The sequence below is a fragment of the Schistocerca piceifrons genome, chromosome 1, assembly GCF_021461385.2.
Source record: "Schistocerca piceifrons isolate TAMUIC-IGC-003096 chromosome 1, iqSchPice1.1, whole genome shotgun sequence".
NCBI lineage: Eukaryota > Metazoa > Arthropoda > Insecta > Orthoptera > Acrididae > Schistocerca > Schistocerca piceifrons.
The window spans coordinates 421,644,152-421,667,985 of NC_060138.1; the positions used below are offsets into that span (position 1 = coordinate 421,644,152).

General features: G+C 39.7%; 1 protein-coding gene across 7 annotated transcripts in view; it reads right to left on the reverse strand.

Moving 5' to 3' along the window:
- LOC124789791 (tyrosine-protein kinase Shark) overlaps window positions 1-23,834 on the reverse strand; it is a 134,599-nt gene that overhangs the window by 62,174 nt on the left and 48,591 nt on the right. For all 7 annotated transcript variants that reach the window (XM_047257276.1, XM_047257268.1, XM_047257284.1 and 4 more), the window contains exons 6-11: window positions 17,926-18,013; window positions 17,681-17,839; window positions 17,387-17,592; window positions 17,128-17,298; window positions 16,807-17,032; window positions 6,702-6,802 (exon numbers count right to left, since the gene is read on the reverse strand). In XM_047257276.1, the coding sequence (XP_047113232.1) occupies window positions 6,702-6,802; window positions 16,807-17,032; window positions 17,128-17,298; window positions 17,387-17,592; window positions 17,681-17,839; window positions 17,926-18,013 (951 nt within the window). The remainder of the gene's footprint in view (window positions 1-6,701; window positions 6,803-16,806; window positions 17,033-17,127; window positions 17,299-17,386; window positions 17,593-17,680; window positions 17,840-17,925; window positions 18,014-23,834) is intronic.

Consider the following 23,834-nt stretch of genomic DNA (forward strand, 5'->3'; position numbering starts at 1 on the left):
ACTTAAAGCAAACTAACAGAATAGATAAATAACTATATTTTTATATTCTCCAGCAAAGTAATAAGGCTAGAGCTGTGGATTCAGAAAAATTCTTAATAGTCCAGATCACAAATACTAATTTTATCGAAAATGGATTACTAATTTCAGCTTATCTACAAGCCATCTTCAGGTCTGTAATGTAGAAAATTGCGTCTAAGAAGTACAAAAGTGTCATTTTCTGAAGAAGGCTTTGGCCTAAAACTGAAGTCACCCACTGATACCCAAGACTTGCTGTCCAGCCACAGAGGAGCATTCCCCTCCTAACACAATACCACCCAGAACTGGAGCAACTGAATTACACTCTCCACCATGGTTTCAACTATCTCTTTTATGCCTTAAAATGAGAAATATCCCGCCCACTACCTTTTCCACCCCTCCCACAGCGGTATTCCACCATCCACCGAACCTACACAATATACTTGTCCATCCCTACACAGCCCCTGCTTCCAACTCATGGCTCATATCCCTGTAATTGATCTAGATGCAAGACCTGCCCCATACATCTCCCACCGCCACCTACTACAGTCCTGTCACAAACATTACCTATCCCTCAAAGGCTGACCTACATGTGAAACCAGTCATGTGATTTACAAACTAGGCTGCAACCAGTGTGCTGCATTCTATGTGGGCATGACAACCAACACGCTATCTGTCCGTATGAATGGCCAAACTGGACCATCCTGTTGCTGAGTATGCTACCCAACAAGACATTCTTCGCTTCAATGACTGCTTCAAAGCCTGTGACTTATGGATCCTTTCAACCAACACCAGCTTTTCTGAATTGTGCAGGTGGGAAACTCTCCCTGCAATATATCCAATGTTCCTGTAACCCTTCCTGCCTCAACCTTCATTAGTCATTGTCCTCACCCATCAAGCCCCTTCCCTGTTCCCATTCCAGCACTACGTAGCCCTCTATTCCACCAGTACACCAAGTCTTTTTACTTCTCTCCTTTTCTGCTACCCTCCCCAATCCCCACCCCCCTCCACCTCTTCCCCGCCCATCATCTAACATGCCGACTGCACCTAGCTGCCCTACCCTCTATCCACATTGTCCCTGCATGCTCCCCAGCACCACTTCACCATCCCTCGCCCCTACTCTGGTATCCTTCCCCATCCGCACCCCAGCCTCCTCCTTACCCCTAGCCAAATGAAATGCCTCTCCCATTATGCACTGCTGCTGCTTCTGCTTGTAGTGTGGCTTCTTCAGTCAGTGTGGCTTGCCAGAGACTGTGGTTGTGTGTGTGTGTATGTGTGCGTGTGGGGGGGGGGGGGGGGGGTGTCTATTTTTGACAAAGCCCTTATGGGCCGAAAGTTTTTTTCGACAGTCTTTTTGTTGTGTGTGTCTGTGACTCAGCATCTCCACTATATGATGAGTAGCAACTATCCTTTACATAATATTGTTACATTCCATCCTGGATTTTCTATTCTATTATAATAAATAAAATGATCATTCCATACTTACCATGCAAAATAGCAATAACAATATCGTTTGTGATTCTTCAACTTCTCCCAGCGTATTTCTTGCTCAAACAGTCCACGGGTGTACTGGCGGTCCATAGTGTCCAACAGGCACAATATTTTGGCGATCAGACATGTCGCCATCATCAGGTGCGCTGACAAACTGTGCTCCTGAGTGTGGGTGGCCGTCTTAAATCCCCTCCCCTCGCGAGATGTTCTCTCTGCAGTCCACGCCCGTGGCGTCGGTGAAACTGCCTCGTCCAGCCCGGTCACTCGTTAGCTTACTTTGCTCAGCCTCTTTTTAATTGGACTCAGTGCTGGTTCCCATGCCTTGCTGAGGTTACAGCTGCAATCTCTGTTGATGAGTCGATCCCTGGTACGAATTTCGATAGCCTCTCTAATGACGCTGTCCCAGTATTTAGATGTCTGTGCCAAAACCCTTGTATGTTAGTAGTCCATTTCGTGATTTTCAGACAAACAGAGCTCTGCGACTGCCGACTTGTTGGGGTACATAAGTCAAGTGTGCCTCTGATGTTCTCGGCAATGATCTTCGATGGTGCGCACTGTCTGTCCAATGTAAGTCTTCCCACACTCACAGGGAATCTGGTATATGCCGGCCTTCCGCAAACAGAGATCATCTTTGACACTTACCAATAATGCTCGTGTTTTATTGGGTGGGCAAAAGACAGTTCCTATTCGGTGTTTCCTCAGAGGGTGTTGCCAAGAAATTGACACCTCAAGGACCTGTACCGCCAAGACTTTATGGTCTCCCTGAAGTCCACCAAGAAGGGGTGCCGTTATGCCCAATTGTCAACAACATTAGGGCACCTACATATTTGCTGGCAGAACTACTAAGCCCTTACGTGGGTAAATGCTCTCATCACGTTTGGAATTCTATGGATTTCCTAAAATGTCTTGAGAACTTCAAGCTGAAAGACTCAGATATCCTGGTGAGTTTTGACGTTGTCTCATTAATCACAAGGGTGCCTCTTTGAGAGTCAGTTGAGCTCACTGCACAGAAATTTGACGAGAAGATGACCGACCTTTTCAGGCACATTCTGACCTCCATGTATTTTTTGTTTAATGGAGAATACTATGAGCAAACAGGAGTTGCTATGGGGAACCCACTTTTGCCTGTGATCGCGAATTTCTATATGTAGTATTTCGAGGAGGAAGCTTTGGCGTCATCCAAGTGGAAACCTACTTGTTTTCTACGTTATGTTGATAACACATTCGTGATATGGACCCATGGAAGGGACAACCTCCTAGACTTCCTTACACACCTGAACTCCATACATCTGAACATCAAATTCACAATGTAGACCGAAGCAGAAGGAAGTTTACCACTTCTGGATGTCATAGTCAAAAGAAGAGCGGATGGCACCCTGGGCCACATGGTATACAGGAAGAAACTGCACACCGATCTGTATCTGCATGCAAATAGCTGCCACCACCCTTCGCAGGCGAAAGGGGTACTAAAAACACTGGTGCACAGGGCGCGCACCATCTCTGCCGCAGGGAGTCTGCCCCATGAGCTGAAACACCTCAAAATTGTATTTCACAAAAACAGGTACTTGGAATGGCAGATCAGACGTGCTCTCCGCCCCACCTCTGCAGTACAGCGTGTGGAGATGGACAAAGTCACGGAGGAAGAGATAGCCACCGCCTATATCCCGTTTACTGGAGCACTATCGGGGAAAATAGGACGAATATTGAGGAAACACCAAGTAGGAACTGTCGTTTGCCTGCCCAATAAAACAGGAGCATTATAGGGAAGTGTTAAAAGACGATCTCGGTTTGCAGAAGGCCGGCATATACCAGATTCCCTGTGAGTGTGGGAAGACTTAAATTGGACAGACAGCGCGCACCATCGAAGATCGTTGCTGAGAACATCAGAGGCACACTCGACTTATGTACCCTGAGCCATGGTAAAAACTGCTGTTTTGAAGAGTGCGCCATAGCGGGTTGTGTGAAGCAGTCACCCTCCTTTTCTGGCAGTGGCGCCGCTGTGACAATTGCAGCTTTGGTGTCTCCCTCTGGTGGGAAAGGGGAACGGTTGCCTGTTCACGTGCATTTAAGGGGCGCTATGAGCTCGCCAGTCGGTCAGTCCGGGGTCAGTTGGTCAATCGGAGTGAGTCTGGGTCAGTCACTCGTCACCAGTTGCTGGTCTGTCTCTCGTCCGCATTTGTGCGGCAGTTAGTGTCTGTCTGTCGGTTGGAGTGCTAGTATGTCTTTCGTTTTGATCAATCTTTAAAACCAGATAAATGAGAGACTTTCCACTCAGCCAGTAAGAGAACTCAGCGAGTGCTCACCTGGTCAGGGTTTAGTTCCTGCATCTGAGTCTGCGCGTTAGGCCGCCAGTCTGCTCGAGTTTGCTCAGGCAACGTCATTGGCGGTTGGATCTATCGGTTGGTCGGCCACACACTGAGACATGAGATGACTTGTCTGGCTTGAGCATCGGCGCATGTAGGGTCGCCACGTGAGTCCAGTGGGCCGTGCCGTATAGCGAGGGGGTAGTGGCTTCGCGGTCGACACGAGAGCAACAGGAGTCAATCCACGACATGAGTCTGGCTGGCGCGAGCTTATGTACCCCAACAAGTCGGCAGTCGTAGAGCACTGTTTGTCTGAAAATCATGAAATGGACTACCAACATGCCAGGGTCTTGGCACAGACATCTAAATACTGGGACAGTGTCATTAGAGAGGCTACCGAAATTTGTACCAGGGACGGACTCATCAACAGAGATTGCGGCTATAACCTCAGCAAGGCATGGGAACCAGCACTGAGTCTAATTAAAAAGAGGCTCAGTAAAGAAAACGAACGAGCGACCAGGGTGGACGAGGCACTTACACCAACGCCACCACAGATGCCGACGCCAGCCTCTCAGCGACCACGCGGGTGCGGACCGTGGAGAGAACATCTCTCGTGGGGAGGGGATTTAACACGGTCACCCACCCTCACGAGCTCAGTTCGTCAGCGCACCTGACGATGGCGACATGTCTGATCGCCGAAATATTGTGCCCGTTGCACATTATGGACCAGCAGTACACCCGTGGACTGTTCGAGCAAATAACAATATCGAATTATACAGTGGAATATAGCAAACCAACCACATCTGTGTATTCTGTTGGTCATGGGCTGCTGAGCACTGCTACACTGACTTGCTGATATTTTCATAGTGATGTCCAACAGCTGATAGCATTTGTGCATGATGAAAGTGTTGAACATCCATGGATGTGTACCTTGGGTTAGGACAAATATTTCTGTTGCAGCTAAGACACAGTAAAAGTTAATGTATGCAATTAGAACCAGACGATCTGAAAGGGTTAATCAAACTGTACATCAAAACTACACACAAATAAAAAACCTTGAATGCTGGATTCTTCTGTTCCCTTGAGTTTATCCTAACCAACAGGGCCCACTTCTCCCAGGATTTGGTAAATGTTTATTTCATTATTTAACTTTGTGGCCAAATGTCCTTCCTGGCATCAAAGTTGTCAAGGTAACCTTCAGGACAGAATTCGTGCACTCCATTTGTCTGTAAATTGTGTAAACTGTGTTCTGTGTGTTAGTGTATTTTAACTGTTTGTGTATCGTATTTACTGAGGTAGAATTTGGGGACCAACTCAGCATTTGCATAAACAAGCTTAGGAAACTGTCAGGGAACCACAGTCAAGCTATCTGATGTACCAGCCCATGGTCATTGAGGTGCCATGCGGATTTAATCTGTGTCTGGCTCACCTTGGTGTTTCATAAGCTAGTGTGCTGCGCACTACGCTATATGAGCAGGTCACCTTAAATGTACGCTATATGAGCAGGTCACCTTAAATGCTGGATGACAAGCATTTAATTTGGATACTGTTCTAAATTGCTCTTTCAAGTAAATTAAAACAAAATTTTCCACTGCTTGGGGCTAATACCCAGAGTTCATCCTTGGTGTCTTTTGATCATAAATATAGCTATGAGGAGGAGCTAAGACAGATTTAGCAATATCAACAGTGTACATATGTACAAGTTTATAAGAGAATAATAACCTCAAGAAGGGTATCCTGTAAACAGTTAGCAGTCATCTCTATGAGAGAAGTTGTTTTTTAATGTGTAATTATGGTATCAGTTGCAAATGCATGTCTCTAAGGTCTCATGCAGTTAGACGCCACTGAGACTATTCACTACCACTAAAAATTTGCATATATTTCAATAGTTCTTTGTAAAAAATTAAGTCCACTGTCATTGTTGTGTTCCAAACTATTATCTTTATTTTTCTGCTCCATGTGTTCTTTCCACCCACACACCACAACCCTCAGAAAAAACTCTTAGTTCTTCATGTACTTTCCAATTTTTACTGGCATCTGCAGCAAACTTTCACTCCCACCTCTTCGCAAATGCCTATCTTACAATTTTCAACATGTAGCACCTGCATTGTTATATCATCATTTAGAAAATAGTAGTAACACTGACAACACTGTATTGACTAATTCTTGTGTCTTTACCATTGAAAGTGCCTCTCTTCAGTGAATTCGGAAATGATTCCTCATGATAACAGCAGTTGTACAGTATTTTCAGTGTCCAAAATACCGCAAAAATCATTTCCAGAGTAAAGTCCAATGTCCATCAACTTGTCCATAAATGCAAGGCCTTCTCTGACAAAATTTTAATGAAGCTATTGAAGATTCAAGTCACAAAAGTTACAGAGTTAAATAACTCCCTTGGTAGTAACACTTCTTTGTAAGAAAATATTTCCTATGTCCTAAGTAAGCAGGAAAACTTTTTTTAAAACGTGATCTGACTCTTGCAGTCCAGCATGCACTTCCTCAAAAATTTCAGTTAACAACTGAGCTTTCATAAACAGTTATATAAGTACATACAAACAAGGCAATTGGCCCATTAAGGTAAGGTATGAGGAGGTTCTTTGCAGAATTGGTGAGGAAAAGAATATGTGTGAAACACTGACAAAGAGAAGCAACAGAATGACAGAATAACATCCATGGTACCAGAGAGAGCCGCAGATTGTAAAAACTGCAAAGGAAGACATAGACTGGAATACATCCAGCATATAATTGAGGACATATATTATATACACTACTCAGAAATGAAAAGGTTGGCACAGGAGAGGAATTCATGGCGGGTCACAACAAACAGTTCAGAAGACCAATGACCCAAAAAAAGGTATAACTAAATTACATAAACAAAGTAACAGTTCTTACCACAGTTCCATCTGGGTGCATGTACGTTCCTTGGTAGACTGCACCAAATTCCCCTTCACCAAGAACTTCACCCAGTTTTAAAGATTCTCTGGGTATTAGCTCTGAAAAAATAACAACAGAGCCTTCTTATAAAAGTACACCACCTAATAAATAGCTTCAGTTTTAGAGGACAATTTATTTACAGGGTGTCTCTCCTAAGAATAATCAGGCACATTAGCTCTGGTGTTTCAACAGATATTTGCAATTCTGTATTTGAAATGTGTAGCTCAAGTATACCCAAACATATACTGCTTATCATATCCTTTAACAACACCCAGTGTCGATAAAAACCACTGGTTTTACGTGTTTATTTCATTGATTAGTTTAGTGCTGTTTTTGTTTTATCAATACGTATTAACAGGAACTTTTAAACACAACGAATGACCATAAGTCCAACTATGACTTGTATGCCACCATGGCTCGTGCTGACTGCTCCCACCATACAGTAGCACTGCTCATCTGCTGCTGGAGTATGGTAAAGCATCGTGTTTTAATGTTCCTGTTAATACATATCAATAAGCAAACAAGACACTTTCCATCAACACTGGGCATTGTACCAAAATGCGATGAGGAGTATTTATTTATTTATGCTGACTCTGGCTGCAAAAGCAAAATTGCAACTATCTGCCTTAACACCAGAGAAAATGCCCCTGATGACTCTTTGAAGGGACACTCTGCATAAACATTTCAAAATACACAAGAGTATTCAGCACCACAATTGCAACTTTGTGAGATTTGAAACAAACTGTGGAAAGTAAAAAATTCCACAGATCCTCCCTCAATCTACTTTATGCTTCTGGCACCAGTAAACTCATATCTGCCTTCGTCCATCATTCAAAGTACATCACCCATAAATTGTACTCATTCTAAACATAATACAATACTTGCATTGGGAACCAACTGTTGAAATAAAGGGAAGCATTCATTTGTTTGACATAGTATAAAAGTAACTGAAATAAATGAATAATTAGTTGAAGACCACCAAGACAAATACAGAAACTGACTTTCAAGATGGCATTTGTCACTTGATTATTAGTTTAGCCTCCTGCGAGTCAAAACAGCTGAAATCTCTACTTCTTTCTTTGTCTGGTGAACTATTTTTCAGTTCACTGGCAAAGTTAAAACAGTCTATTTCACAAAACTAAATATATATTTGTGGTTACTTGTAAGAGCCAAAGTTTTACATATGCATCCACAAAAAGACACTGTTACTGATGAACCATGCTGGACTAAAAAGTCAAGTTTTATGACGAAACACCTTCCTTCCTTCCTTCCTTCTTCATTCCCTTTTGTTTTTGTCTGTTGTATTGTTTTTCAGCTTCACTGAATTATTTTTACACAGTCTATTCCACACAATTAGTTTACATATTTGTTATTACTTGTGAATGGCAACTTTGTAAATACATTATCAAAGAACGAAACTGTTATTTACCAACATGCTGGACTTATTTACCTAAAGAGTAAAAGCTTTAACTGTAATGAAGTTACCAACAATGGGTGGCATCAATATAAGACATATTGACATAATTTACAGTACATCTTTTTCAATGAAGGGAATGAATTCCATGTACGAGTCTACTCCTTACTTATGTTTCACGTTATTAATATGCAGTGCACTTCTCTGCTGTTTTTCTTTCTTTTATTTATCACTACATCTGATGATGATAATTAAATCCCTAAGCACTCTAGATGTAAAAAAAAGGTACATTATATGTCATATTGTGCAGGCTTTTGGTATTCAGGCAATACTGGACATCCCCTTAGACACATTAAATTGCCTATAAAAACTGGCAATTTCCTTTTGAAACAATCAGGTGCCACCCCCCCCCCCCCCCCCAGCGCCCTTTTTGGACACTTGTATTGCACAACATCTGATGAAGCCCAATTTGGAAAGATAATGTGTAATAATGTGTCTGCAAATTATAAAATGTACCTCTGCATGAATGTAATAGTGTATCAGTGTGTTCCTGTGCCACACAATCACGTCAGTTGTGGGTGACTGAATAGTTGTAACATGCACACCAGGTATCATAACATAGGACTCAGCCATGGGAACTAGCATTTTAGAACAAATACATGTGTATTTATCTTCAACCTAAACTTCAAAAGTTGCTGCAACATGTGCACTTAAATGTGGCAGGTATTTTGAATTATGGTTCAGTAAGATACTGGTTGAAGTAGAGCCTAATTACCTTGTTTCCGAAATTGCCAACTTCATGAAGCTATTATCCAGTAAGCATTACTGAATGCTTTGTTTACGCGCAGTATGCAGCTCAATATTTTCTGTTCTTATTTTGAAATGAGTGAAGATTCTAAACCTCATTCATCACAGAATCCGATTACAGCTCACGACACCAGGAGGGATCAGCGATCGTTAGGACCATGTATCAATTCTGGTTCCACATAAACACAGAAGGCAGGTGTAGGATGGCTCCCCTGTGAGACGGAAGTGGGGCTTATTTCCCTGCACCACTCCTCTCCATTCTGGCAGTCATAGTTCTATTTTGTTTACAGAGGAAGCCAGCGGTGATATTATAGTGTCCACACTACAGTGACAGGTAAACAAAACTGGTCTACATATTTTGATCACACCGGTAGTCTTCCTCTAACATGCAAAAAGAGGTATTTTCAGTTTTACTATACGTATCTAGTTGTTTCTGTCTGTAGCATGTACAAATGTGGATCTTATGGCTATGAATGCCCACAGAAGGAGTCTGCAATAGACTTGTAAGGGCTTATATGTTACAAATTCAAAACCAATATTTTGCAGTTTTGTATTATTGAACTGAGAAGGAAAGAGAAAAAAATGTCAAGGAACACTTTAAATAAGAAAAGTCTCTGTTCACTGCTGGGAAAATGCTACTATTTCTATGTTGAAAGCTTTAATAGAGCTAAAAGATAAAAACAAGCAGAGACCATTTAGAGGAGGAGGGGTGAAATTTCTGCAAAAGCAAACATTCCAGTTATGAACTATCATTGTGGAGAATAAAAACTATTTATTTTCTTTTATTATTATATTATCACCAAACACTTTTTTTTTACAATTAGTTTAAAAGCTCTAATACTTCGTCTTCAGACATGTAACGAGGCAACTTATTACTTTTGTATGTGGAATTACCCCCCCCCCCCCCCTTATTCATGCTAATTTTGACAAAAATAGATGCTAATTTTGTCAGAAATAGAGTCTACATTTTCAGACCCTTACGTGATTACATAACCACACAGTTATCCAAAGGTGTGGGTTCACATGCCAACTGGTATTCAATGTGATTTTAATCTTTGATACAACTTTGTTTATATAAATTGCATATCTCACTCAACCCCCCCCCCCCCCCCCCCCATGAACCATGGACCTTGTCGTTGGTGGGGAGGCTTGCGTGCCTCAGTGATACAGATAGCTGTGCTGTAAGTGCAACCAAAATGAAGGAGTATCTGTTGAGAGGCCAGACAAATGTGTGGTTCCTGAAGAGAGGCAGCAGCCTTTTCAGTAGTTGCAGGGGCAACAGTCTGGATGATTGACTAATCTGGCCTTGTAACACCAACCAAAACAGCCTTGCTGTCCTGGTACTGCAAACAGCTGAAAGCAAGGGGAAACTACAGCTGTAATTTTTCCCGAGGACATGCAGCTTTACTGTGTGGTTAAATGATGATGGCATCCTCTTGGGTAAAATATTCCGGAGGTAAAATAGTCAGACCATTCGATCTCCGGGCGAGGACTACTCTGGAGGACGTCATTATCAGGAGAAAGAAAACTGGCATTCTACGCGGAGCTTGGAATGTCAGATACCTTAATCGGGCAGGTAGGATAGAAAATTTAAGTTAGATATAGTGGGAATTAGTGACGTTCGGTGGCAGGAGGAACAAGACTTCTGGTCAGGTGAATACAGGGTTATAAATACAAAATCAAATAGGGATAACGCAGGAGTAGGCTTAATAATGATAAAAAAATAGGAGTGCAGGTAAGCTGCTACAAACAGCATAGTGAACACATTATTATGGCCAAGATAGATACGAAGCCCACACCTACCACAGTAGTACACGTTTATATGCCAACTAGCTCTGCAGATGAGAAAGAGACTGATGAAATGTATGACGAGATAAAAGAAATTATCCAGATAGTGAAGGGACATGAAAATTTAATACTCATGGGTGACTAGAATTCAATAGTAGGAAAAGGAAGAGAAGGAAATGTTGTAGGTGAATATGGAAAGGGGCTAAGAAATGAAAGAGGAAGCCGCCTGGTAGAATTTTGCACAGGGCATAACTTAATTATATAGCTTATACTTGGTTTAAAAATCACAAAAGAAGGTTGTATACATGGGAGAGGCCTGGAGACACTTGTTTCAGATAGATTATATAATGGTAAGACAGAGAGTTCGGAACCAGGTTTTAAATTGTACAACATTTCCAGGGGCAGATGTGGACTGTGACCACAATCTATTGGTTATGAACTGTAGATTAAAACTGAAGAAACTGCAAAAAGGTGGGAATTTAAAGAGGGACCTGGATAAACTGACAAAACCAGAGGTTGTACAGTGTTTTAGGGAGACCATAAGGGAACAATTCACAGGAATGGGGGAAAGAAATACAGTAGAAGAAGAATGGGTAGCTTTGAGGGATGAAATAGTGAAGGCAACAGAGGATCAAGTAGGTAAAAAGATGAGGGCTAGTAGAAGTCCTTCGGTAACGGAAGATATATTGACTTTAATTGATGAAAGGAGAAAATATAAAAATGCAGTAAATGAAGCAAGCAAAAGGGAATACAAACGTCTCAAAAATGAGATCAACATGAAGTGCAAAGTGGATAAGCAGGGATGGCTAGAGGACAAATGTTAAGGATGTAGAGGCGTATATCACTAGGGGTAAGATAGATACTGCCTACAGGAAAATTAAAGAGACCTTTGGAGAAAAGAGAACCAATTATATGAATATCAAGAGCTCAGATGGAAAACCAGTCCTAAGCAAAGAAGGGAAAGCACAAAGCTGGAAGGAGTATATAGAGGGTCTACACAAGGCCAACGTACTTGAGGGGAATACTATGGAAATGGAAGAGGATGTAGATCAAGATCAAATGGGAGATAAGGTACTGCGTGAAGAGTTTGACAGAGCACTGAAAGCCCTAAGTCGAAAAAAGGCCCCGGGAGTAGACAACATTCCATTAGAACTACTGACAGCCTTGGGAGAGCCAGCCCTGACAAAACTCTACCATCTGGTGAGCAAGATGTATGAGACAGGCGAAACACCCTCAGACTTCAACAAGAATATAATAATTCCAATCCCAATCAAAACAGGTGTTGACAGACGTGAAAATTACCGAACTATCAGTTTAATAAGTCACGGCTGCAAAATACTAACGAGAATTCCTTACAGACGAATGGAAAAACTGGAGAAGCCAACCTCGGGGAAGATCAGTTTGGATTCCGTGGAAATGTTGGAAGACGTGAGGCAATACTGACCCTAAGACTTATCTTAGAAGATAGATTAAGGAAAGGTAAACCTACTTTTCAAGCATTTGTAGACTTGGAGAAAGCTTTTGACAATGTTGGACTGGAATACTGTCTTTCAAATTCTGAATGTTGCAGGGGTAAAATACAGGGAGTGAAAGGCTATTTACAATTTGTACAGAAACCAGATGACAGTTATAAGGGTCGAGGGACAGGAAAGGGAAGCAGTGGTTGGGAAGGGAGTGAGACAGGGTTGCAGCCTATCCCCGATGTTATTTAATCTGTATATTGAGGATGCAGTAAAGGAAACAAAAGAAAAATTTGGAGTAGGAATTAAAATCTATGGAGAAGAAATAAAAACTTTGAGGTTTGCCGATGACATTGTAATTCTATTAGAGACAGCAAAGGACATGGAAGAGCAGCTGAACGGAATAGACAGTGTCTTGAAAGGAGGATGTAAGATGAACATCAACAAAAGCAAAACGAGGATAATGGAATCTAGTCGAATTCCGTTGGGTGATGCTGAGAGAATTAGTTCAGGAAATGAGACACTGAAAATAGTAAATGAGTTTTGCTATTTGGGGAGCAAAAAACTGATGACGGTCGAAGTAGATAGGATATAAAATGTAGACTGGCAATGGAAAGGAAAGCGTTTCTGAAGAAGAGAAATTTCTTAACATCAAGTATAGATTTAAGTGTCAGGAAGTTGTTTCTGAAAGTATTTGTATGGAGTGTAGCCATGTATGCAAGTGAAATATGGACGATAAATAGTTTGGACAAGAAAAGAATAGAAGCTTTAGAAATGTGGTGCTACAGAAGAATGCTGAAGATTAGATAGGTAGATCACATAACTAATGAGGAGATATTGAATGGAATTGGGGAGAACAGAAATTTGTGGCACAACATGACTAGAAGAAGGGATCGGTTGGTGGGACATGTTCTGAGGCATCAAGGTATCACCAATTGAGTATTGGAGGGCAGCATGGAGGGTAAAAATCATAGAGGGAGACCAAGAGATGAATACAGCAAGCAGATTCAGAAGAATGTAGGTTGCAGTAGGTACTGGGAGATGAAGAAGCTTGCACAGGATAGAGTGGCGTGGAGAGCTGCATCAAACCAGTCTCTGGACTGAAGTCAACAACACAACAACAACAACAAATCTCCCTCAACTGACTTGGTGAGCTAGGTAGGAAGGCTATTACATCCACCTCAAATATAGCCATGCCTGGTAAAGCACTAATGCGTCTAATCAATCTGCCAGTTGATATGTCATGTTTCCTCTTAGCTTTCTGCCACCTCAAAATTGCACATCACCACTTAGCTAGTTCTGTTGCCCCATCTACTTTTCCCAAATAAAGCAAGTAAATACAGAAGCACTAGCACATATACTGATGTGAAAGTCACTAAAAATGTGCATGAGATTTTCTCTTTGCTGTGATTTCTTATGCATCTTAATATGTTTTCTACAGCTTGCTCACAGTTGGTAATAAATAAAAATCCACTATACATATAAGAGGATATTCAAATTGAACTTAAAAGCAGGAAATATGAGAAATTTGCAACATGAAGTATTTCCACATCTTCAGACTTATTTGGCTATAAAAGAATAGATGTTATAAATTCAAGCTGTCATTTATTTAAGTAATAGAACAAACTCATGCCCTGTGTGTATTAAGTAAAGAAATTAAGCATCAGAAAAAAAAAATAATCATCTTTAATCCTGCAAGTAACGTACATCTTTCTGAAGAGCAATCATGCAATAAATTTGAGGAATTACCTGTTTATAATCCCACACAAATGTAAAATACTGGTTAATATTCCAAATTAAGTATACTGACACTATTATGGAAAGGACAGACTGCTACATACCATACAGCAGAGATGTGAAGTCACAGATGGGCACAACAAAAAAATTACTAAACGTATAAGCTTTTGGGCAGAAGGCCTTCTTCTGATACACACACACACACACACACACACACACACACACACACACACACACACACACACATTCATTCAAATGCAAAATGTTAGAAGTAGTCATAATCAAGGTGCTTAAAAATGTTATTAGGAAGGTAAAGAGTATGTGGTACAATAAAATAGCTAACTGAAAGGATAAAATCAAAACCATATGGTCAGTTGTGAAGGAAATGACTGGTCAGCAGCACAAGTTCGACGATATAAAGTCAGTTCGTAGCAAAAATATTTCTGTTACTGATAAATCAGTTATATGTGCAGTATTTAACAATCATTTTCTGAGCATTGCTGGTAAATTAAATAAAAATTTAGTTTCTACAGGGAATCATATAACTTTCTTGGCAAATCCCTTTCTGAGATTGATGTCTGAAATACTCTTCTGCGATACAGACAAGGGGGAGATTGAGTCAATAATTAAATCACTGAAGACTAAGAACTCTCATGGATATGATGGAGTGCCTAGAAGAATATTAAAGTACTGTGGTGCACATGTTAGCCCCGTATTTAGCCATATTTGTCATTTTTCCGTTAGGAATGGTCAGTTTCCTGAACGATTAAAAGTACTCAGTAGTAAAGCTGCTTTATAAAAATGGAGACAGGGATAATGTAGACAATTGTAGACCTATTTCTATGCCATGAGTGTTTGCTCAAGTTATTGAAAAGGCTGTGTATGTAAGGATAATTAATCATTTTTTATCACACGATTTGCTATCAAATGTAGAGTTCAGCTTTAGAAGTTGTTTAAGAACTGAAAATGCTACATTCTCCTTTCTCTGTGAGGTACTGGATAGATTAAACAAAAGGTTTCAAACAGGAGGCATATTTTTTGATTTAATTAAGGTGTTTGATTGTGTTGATCACAAAATATTGTTCCAGAAGTTGGACCATTACGGAATATGGGGAGTAGCTCACAATTGGTTCACCTCTTACTTTAGCAACACACAGCAAAAGGTCATTATTCACAATATTGAGAATGGCTGTGATGTGGGTTCTGAGTGGGATACAGACAAGTTGGGGGGGGGGGGGGGGGGGGGGCAGAGATCAGAGCTGGGGCCACTCCTGCTAATTATTTATATCAATGATATGCCCTCTAGTATTACGGGTAACTCTAAAATATTTCTGTTTGCTGATGACACTAGCTTGGCAGCAAAGGATGTTGTGCGCAACATTGGCCCGCTTTCAAACAGAGCAGTTCATGACCTCAGTTCATGGCTTGTAGAAAATAAACTAACGTTAAATCACAGTAAGACTCATTTTTTACAGTTTCTAATACACAATTCAAAACAAAACCGACATTTTAATTTTGTAGAATGGGAATATGATTAGTGGAATTGAACAGTTCAAATTTCTAGGTGTTCAGATAGATAGTAAACTGTCGTGGAAAGCCCACGTTCAGGATCTTGTTCAAAGACTTCATGCAGCCATTTTTACTATTTGAGCGGTATCTGAAGTGAGTGATCGTTTGACACAAAAATTAGTCTACTTTGCTTATGTTCATTAGCTTATGTAGTATGGTTTTGTTTTTGGGGTAACTCTTCCCGTGCTAAAAGGATATTTTTGGCTCGGAAACAGGTGATTCAGGCAATAAGTGGTGCAAGTTCATGAACCTCTTGTAGACAATTGTTCATGAGTCTGTGTATTTTGACACTGGCCTCTCAATATATATATTCCTTACTGTCATTTCTTGTTAACAATATCAGATTATTCCCAATAACAAGCAGCTTTCACTCAGTTAATACCCAGAAGAAATCAAACCTGCATTTGGATCAGACTTCCTTAACTCTTGTGCAGAAAGGTGTGCAGTATACTGCTGCATCCATTTTCAATAAGCTACCGTTCGAATTCAGAAGTTTTAGCAGTAATCCACGCGCATTCAAATTGAAACTGAAGAGTTTCCTTGTGGGTCCCTCGTTCTATTCTGTCGAGGAATTCCTTGAAAAATTAAGCTGATTCTTGTTGTATTGTTGATTGTGTTTACTTACACTTATGGATTGACTTTTTTCAGGTTCATAAACATTTTATGTTTATTGGTTCTTTTATGTTGTAATTTCATGTACTGACATGTTCCATGACCTTGGGGGTTTGCTCCTCAATTTGGTCCTACGGAACTTGACATGTACCATTAAAAATACAATAAAAACACAGCCCACACACACAATCTGGGTGATTGTGTATGGAGGAGGCTCAGGTCAGGAGAAGGAGGGAGAACAGGGTATGGGTGGAGGATAGTGATGTGCTGTTTGTGGGAACTTACAGGGATGAGGTAGAGAGTGGGTAAGGTAACTACATGCAGTCGGGAGGTAAGATGGAGAGCAGGGAACATGTGGAAAAGGGGCGAAGTAAAAAGACTGTGGGTGTGCTCATTGAATAGAAGGCTGTGTAGTGCTAGAGTGGGAACAGGCAAAGGGACAGGTGTGTGAAGGACAAAGGGTAACGAAGGCTGAGGCCAGGGCAATTACAGTAACGTAGGATGTATTGCAGGGAGAGTTCCCATCTGCAGTTCAGAAAAGCTGGTGCTTGTAGGAAGGATCCAGATGGCACAGGCTGTGAATTGTAATTATTCCATTCCAGATCTTACGTTGTTTAATTATGTACATTCATTGCACTGAACCACTGCAATAAGTTACTTATGGCAAATTACTTACCTTGCTGCCGCGGCTCGGGACCTTTCATTGATCTTAAGTGTAACAAATCAAGACAATGGTTTGTTTCAATTGAAGGAGACTGTATGTCATTGCAACTGGGCAGCACAGAATTGAGAGAGCCGCGCCTACTGTTTACAGGTGATGCTGCAGCACTTGACACTGGTGATACTTTGTGACTCCTATTTGGAGACCTCTTCAACAGTTTCCGGCATGGCATAGTGGCAGACTGAAATGTGAAGTAAATGATTTTTCACAAATAACAGTTATGAAACAGTGTTGTTCTACAGAAAGCAATAAAAGTTTCGTACAAATGTGACTAACCCCATTCAGTGCCAAAAAATTTGCTGGCATTTCAGGTACTGGCGGTTTTGGTTTTGGAGGAACAGGAATCTGCAGTGTTGTAGGTAGACCATCTGACATAGTGCTGTAGTGCTCTATTACATGTTCCAGAGAGTCCAAATATGGGCCATCATCAATGAAACAATAAGATCCCTGAATGAAAAATAATGTATTTTACATTAATTAAATCAAAGATATAAAATCACCAATAAAATTGATAATTTCTTCATGTTAAACAAACCTTTATCTGAATCTGAAAGTGATATGGATGTCCAGCATGAACTGTAGTCAGAACGTACATTCCACCATTACGATCACTGTATCGTACCAGGAAAGTGCCATCCTTGTTACCATACTCTTTCAAAAGAGCAACTGCTTCACTTCGATCTAATGTGCCATGGTACCACTCTTTCTTTTGTGTCTTAGGCAAAGGACACTTATAGTTCACTGTACATGAAGAAAATAAAATCACTACACGGTAGGAAATTAAAAGTGATTTCAAGCCAGAAATTGCACAAGAAACTAACATACTTACACAATATCTTTGCACATTCAAGATGATTGTTCCTTCTAGCTAGATCAGCAGGAGTGTCATTTGCTAAGGTTCTCGGTCTGAGAGGTGCATTAAGGGAAAGCAAGACTTGAACCACTTCCTTGTGACCACGGCTTGCTGCTTCATGGAGAGGAACCCAGCCTACATTCATCAGTCAGAATTAGCAGAATGAAGCAGAATAAAAATTTTAAAATTTAATTACATAAACGTATTATTCACCCACATACCTGTTTCCGTATTTCGAACCTGTACATTTGCATAACCAATCTGTACAAGGATCCGAACAGTATTTGGGAGGTTGCTCTGACATGCATACTGAAAAGATAGTTACATATTCTCAGAACCACACTAATTCACACACAAGTAATGTTATATGAACTTTACAATTTAAGTAAAATACAAACATCTGAATACCACTTAACCGAAAACTGTATATTTAAAAGTATCAGCATAAGAAAAATGTACAAAAAACACATGTATTTCATTATAATTTTCAGCTGTATTACTCCTGTAATTCTATTGTCTAACTGACACCAAAGCATCTTTTAAACAGGAATAAGTGAAGTTCAACACATCAAAACATACTGGTTACTCAACAGAAAGATACCCTCTTAATTACAACTATTGTTCCTCCGAGTTTGTCACAGAGGTACTAAACCACGTATTTTATGCTACAATGCCAGAAGAGAGAAACAAAGTTAAAGGTAGCACATGTTTTAACCAATAAGAATGCTTTCACTGGGGAGTGGAAGAATTCTGAAATCTTTGGGAATCAGGTACAGAAAATGCTATGATAGAAGATGCATTCTGATGGAGAGATCCAATATTGTAGCAGCTAGGGAAACTTTTCAAAGAAATATGCACAACAGCACAAAAGAAAATCATCATCATCCTATTATTTATCTGGACAACTCTTGGCTCAATCAAAATCATGCCAGGAAACAGAGCTGTTAGAATTCCCAGGACAATGGTGGTTTGAAACAGCCAATGGCAAGGGAAACAAAACTTACTGTCTGTCCAGCAGAATCATGTGAATATGGCTTTATCAAAAGCGGAAACCAATATTTACATCAAGCAAAGAGAGCATTTATCATGGAGGGATAAAAAGTGATGTGTATAAACATTAATTTTTGGATTTATGACATAGTTTAGAAGGGAGTAGTGTGAGTGCTGTCAATAATGCTAGTTATCATTAAAAAAAGAGAAAATTCCTAATTCAAATACAAAAGAAGAAGAAATTGCATTATGGCTAGAAGAGAAAGCTATTTAAGTTTTGAGCTGCTACACAAAAATGGAGATGCTCTGGCATCACAAGCAACTTCACAATTAATATAAACATCTACATGATTACTCAGCAATTTACAATTAATTGCCTAGCAGAGGGTTCATCAAACCACCATCAAAGATATTTCTCTACCTCTGCACTATTGAAAAGTGTGTGGAAAGAACAAGCACATAAATCTCTCTGTGTGCGCTCTGATTTCTCTTATTTTATCATGATCATCATTTCACCCTATGTATATTTTCGCAACCGGAGGAGAAAGTTGGTGACTGAAATTTCATGACAAGATCCTACTGCAATGAAAAATGCCTTTGTTTTAACGACTATCACCCCAATTCACGTCTCATGCCCATGGTAGTCTCTCCCCTATTTCATGATAATACAAAACAAGCTCCCTTCTTTGAAATTTTTTGATGTCCTCTATCAGTCCCATCTGACACAGATACCACACCACAAAGCAGTACTCCAGAAAATGGTGGACAAGTGTAGTGTCAGCAGTCTCTTTAGTAGGCTTGTTGCACTTTCTAAGTGTTCTGGCAATACATCGCAGTCTTTGGTTTGCTTTCCACACAACATTATCTATGTGATCATTCCAATTTAAGTACTCGTAATTGTAATCCCTGTGTATTTAGTTGAATTTACAGCCTTTAGATTTGTGTCATTTATCGTATAACCAAAATTTAGTAGATTTCTTTTAGTACTCATCTGGATGACTTGACAGTTTTTATTACGTAGCCAATTTCAATTTTTCACACCACCATACAGATATCTTGTCTAAATCATTTCATAGTTTCTTTTGATCATCAGGTGACTTTACAAGATGGTAAATGACAGCATCATCTGCAAATAATCTAAGAGGGCTGCTCAGATTGTCTCCTATGTTGTTTATGTAGATCAGGAACAGCAGAGGGCCTACAACACACCCTTGGGAAATGCCAGATATTACTTTTGTTTTACTCGATGACTTTCCATCAATTACTATAAGCTGTGACCTTTCTTACACAAACTCACGAGTCCAGTTGCACAACTGGGGTGATACTTCATAGGTGCGCAATTTGATTAGAAGATGCTTGTGAGGAACAGTGCCAAAAGCATTCTAGAAATCTAAAAATACGAAATCAATCTGACATCCCCTATTGACAGCACTCAACTACTACAAGAGAATAAAGAACTAGTCGTATTTTAGAAAAACATATTTTCTGAATCCGTGTTGCCAATAAATCATTTTCTTCAATGTAATTCATAATGTTTGAACACAGTATTTGTTCCAAAATCCTATTGCAAATCAACGTTAATGATATGGGTCAAAATTCAACAGATTACTCCTATTTCCTTTCTTGGTTATTGGCACAACTTGTGCAACTTTCTTGGCTTTAGGTATAGATCTTTTGACAACAAGGTGGTTGTATATGACAGCTATGTATGGAGCTATTGTACCAGCATATTCTGAAAGAAACCTGACTGGTATACAATCTAGCCTGGAGCCCTTACCTTCATTAAGTGATTTAAGCTGCTTTGCCACACTGAGAATATCTACTTCAAAGTTACTCACATTGGCAATTGTTCTAGATTTGAATTATGAAATATTTACTTAGTCTTCTTTGATAAGGAGTTTCACAAGTGCTTTGGTGGCAGTGTCATCAGTGATACCACTGTTATTGTACAGTGAAGGTACTGATTGCGTCTTGCCACCAGTGTACTTTACGTATGAACAGAATTTCTGGGTTTTCTGCCACATTTCAAGCCAGAGTATTGTTGCGGACACTATTAAAGCATCTCACATTGAAGTTCACACTCAATTTCAAATTTCTGTAAAATTTCGCCAATCTTGGGAATTGTGCATTCTTTTAAATTTGGAATGCCTTTTTTTATTCTGCAACAGAGTTCTGAACCATTTTGTGTACCATAGGGGATCAGTACTATCACTAATTAACTTATTTAGTACATTTCCCTCAATTGCCACAAAAATATTTTTTTGAATTCAAACCGCATCTGTCCTACACTTACATAGTCAGATTAGAAGGAGTGGAGACTGTCTTTGAGAAAAGCCGTCAAGTAAATCTGCTTTTTTAAATAGATGTACTTTGTGTTTCTTTTTGGTGGGTTTGAATGCTATGGTATTCATTCTTGTGACAACAGCCTTGCATGATGCTACATATTTGCTTAGGATTATTTGCTGCTAAGAGGTCAAGTATATTTTTGCAACCATTTACACATTAAGTGAACTCGTGAAAGAATGTTTCAAAGTAATTTTCTGAGAAAGCATTCTGTACAATTTTGGATGTTATAGGATAGGTATTTTTTTGCAACATATCAAGGGCAGACTGAAGTCATGACCAACTATGATTGTACAAGTGGGGTATCTATTTGAAATAAGCTTTAAAGCTCAGCACGAAATATGGGCCACAAGGTAGTGAGGCTGCCCCTTATCACTGCCAGTATAATTGAATAATAAATGTATGGACACAAGTGAGAGGAAATGTCACATCCAGAGACTGCATATTCAGAATTAAAGATATGTGGAAACAATGATTACCAAAGTACAAAGGACAACTAAAGCAAAAAGATATGTTCAGTAAACTAGATAAAAAGTCAGTAATGTCATATATCAATGAGGAACTTGAAGCTCTGGTTCACGTTTAAAAGACTAGTTGACCATGTCCTAGATTGATTTGTACCCAGTAGAGCATTTCATAATGGGAGAGAACCTCCATTGTATACAGTCACTGTAAAGTAACTTCTAAGGAAACAGAGATTACTGCATAATAGGTGTAAAATAAAGTATAGAGCTATAGATAGAGTGATACTGAATTAAAGTCCTTTGGCTGTCAATAGAGCAATGCACGATGCCTTCAATGACTACCATAGCAGAATATTGTCAAGTGATCTTTCAAAGAACCCAAAGAAATTCCAATCATGTGTTTGGGCTGCTGGTGTCACTAAAGTTATTGTCCAATCCCTAGTGAATGAGACAGGAACTGAAATTTAGTGTAGCAAAGCAAAAGCTGAAATGGTTAACTCTGTTTTCAAATGCCCCTTTACAAAGGAAAACCCATGAGAATTTCCCCAATTTAATCCTCATACCACTGAAAAGATGAATGAAGTAAGTATTAGTGTCAGTGGCGTTGAGAAACAGCTGAAATTGTTAAAATTGGACAAAGCTCAAGGACCCACTGGAATCCCCGCCAGATTCTACACTGAATTTGCAGCGGTGTTAGCCTGTCTTTTAACTATAATGTATTGTAAATCCCTTAAAAAAACTCTTTGGAAAAAGACAGGGGTAATATACGTCTACAAGAAGGGCAGTAGAAATGATCCACAAAACTATCATCCAATATCCTTGACACTGATTTGTTACAGAATCTTCGAACATATTTTGAGCTCAAATATAATGAAGCATCTTGAACTGAATGACCTCCTCCCAGACAGGCAGCATGGTTTTCGAAAATATTGATCCTGTGAAACCCAGCTTGCACTTATCTCACATGTTACACTCTCAAAGTTTCGGATCAAGGCAATCAGGTAGATGCTGTATTTCTTTATTTCCGAAAATCATTTGACTCAGTACCACACCTATGCTTATTAACAAAAGTATGATCATATGGGGTATCAAGTGAAATTTGTGACTGGATTAAGGACCTTTTGGTAGGGAGGATGCAGCATGTTATTTTGGATGGAGAGTCATCGTCAAATGTAGAAGTAACTTTGGGTGTGCCCCAGGGACATGTGTTGGGACTCTTGCTGTTCATGTCATATATTCATGACCTTAAGACAATATTAATAGAAAAATCAGGCTTTCTGCAGGTGATGCAGTTATCTATAACGGAGTAATATCTGAAAGAAGCTGCATAAATATTCAGTCAGATCTTGATAAGATTTCAAAGTGGTGCAAAGACTGTCAACTGACTTTAAATGTTCAGAAATGATAAATCCTGCACTTCACAAAACAAAAGAATGTAGTATCCTATGACTATAATATCAATGAATCACTGCTGGAATTGGCCAACTCATAGCTGGGTGTAACACTTTGTAGGAACGAAATGATCACACAGGTTCAGTCATGGGTAAAGCAGGTGGTAGACTTAAGTTTATATGTAGAATACTGGGGAAGTGTGATAAATCTACAAAGGAGATTGCTTACAAATGACTTGTGCGGCCGTTTCTAGAATATTGCTTAAGTGTTTGGGACCCATACCAAGTAGGACTAACAGGGGATATTGAACATATATAGAAAAGGGCAGCAAGAATGGTCACATATTTGTCTAATGTGCGAGAGAGAGCCACAGAGATACTGAAGGAACTGAGCTGGATAATTCTTGAAGATAGATGTAAACCATCCCGAGAAAGTCTATTAATAAAGTTAACTGGTTTTAAATGATAGGAATACACTACAACCTCCTGTGTATTGCTCACATAGGGAGATTAGAATACTTACTGCATGCACAGAGGCATTCAAACAATCATTCTTCCTGCTCTCCGTACATTAATGGAACAGGAAGACACCCTAGTAACTGGTACAATGTGATGTACCCTCTACAATGCACCTCACAGTGGCTTGCACATGTAGATGTAGATGTGGAGAATTCATATGCACATAAAAAAATTCATATGAACATTAAAAATTTGCAGGAAAATGACTTTATAAAGGTCTAAGAAATTCTCATTCACAGCATTCTTATTCACTCAAATGACTACTCTGATAATGAAGTTATGAAACAGTTGTTCTGAACAGGGCAATCAAATAACAACTTGCATTAGAAAATATGTTTCTTATCCTTTCCCTGTCCAAACTGTAAATGTTGTTGCCTTTCTCCCTTACCGTTCCTCATCTTATCTTCCCTCTCTCTTCCCAAA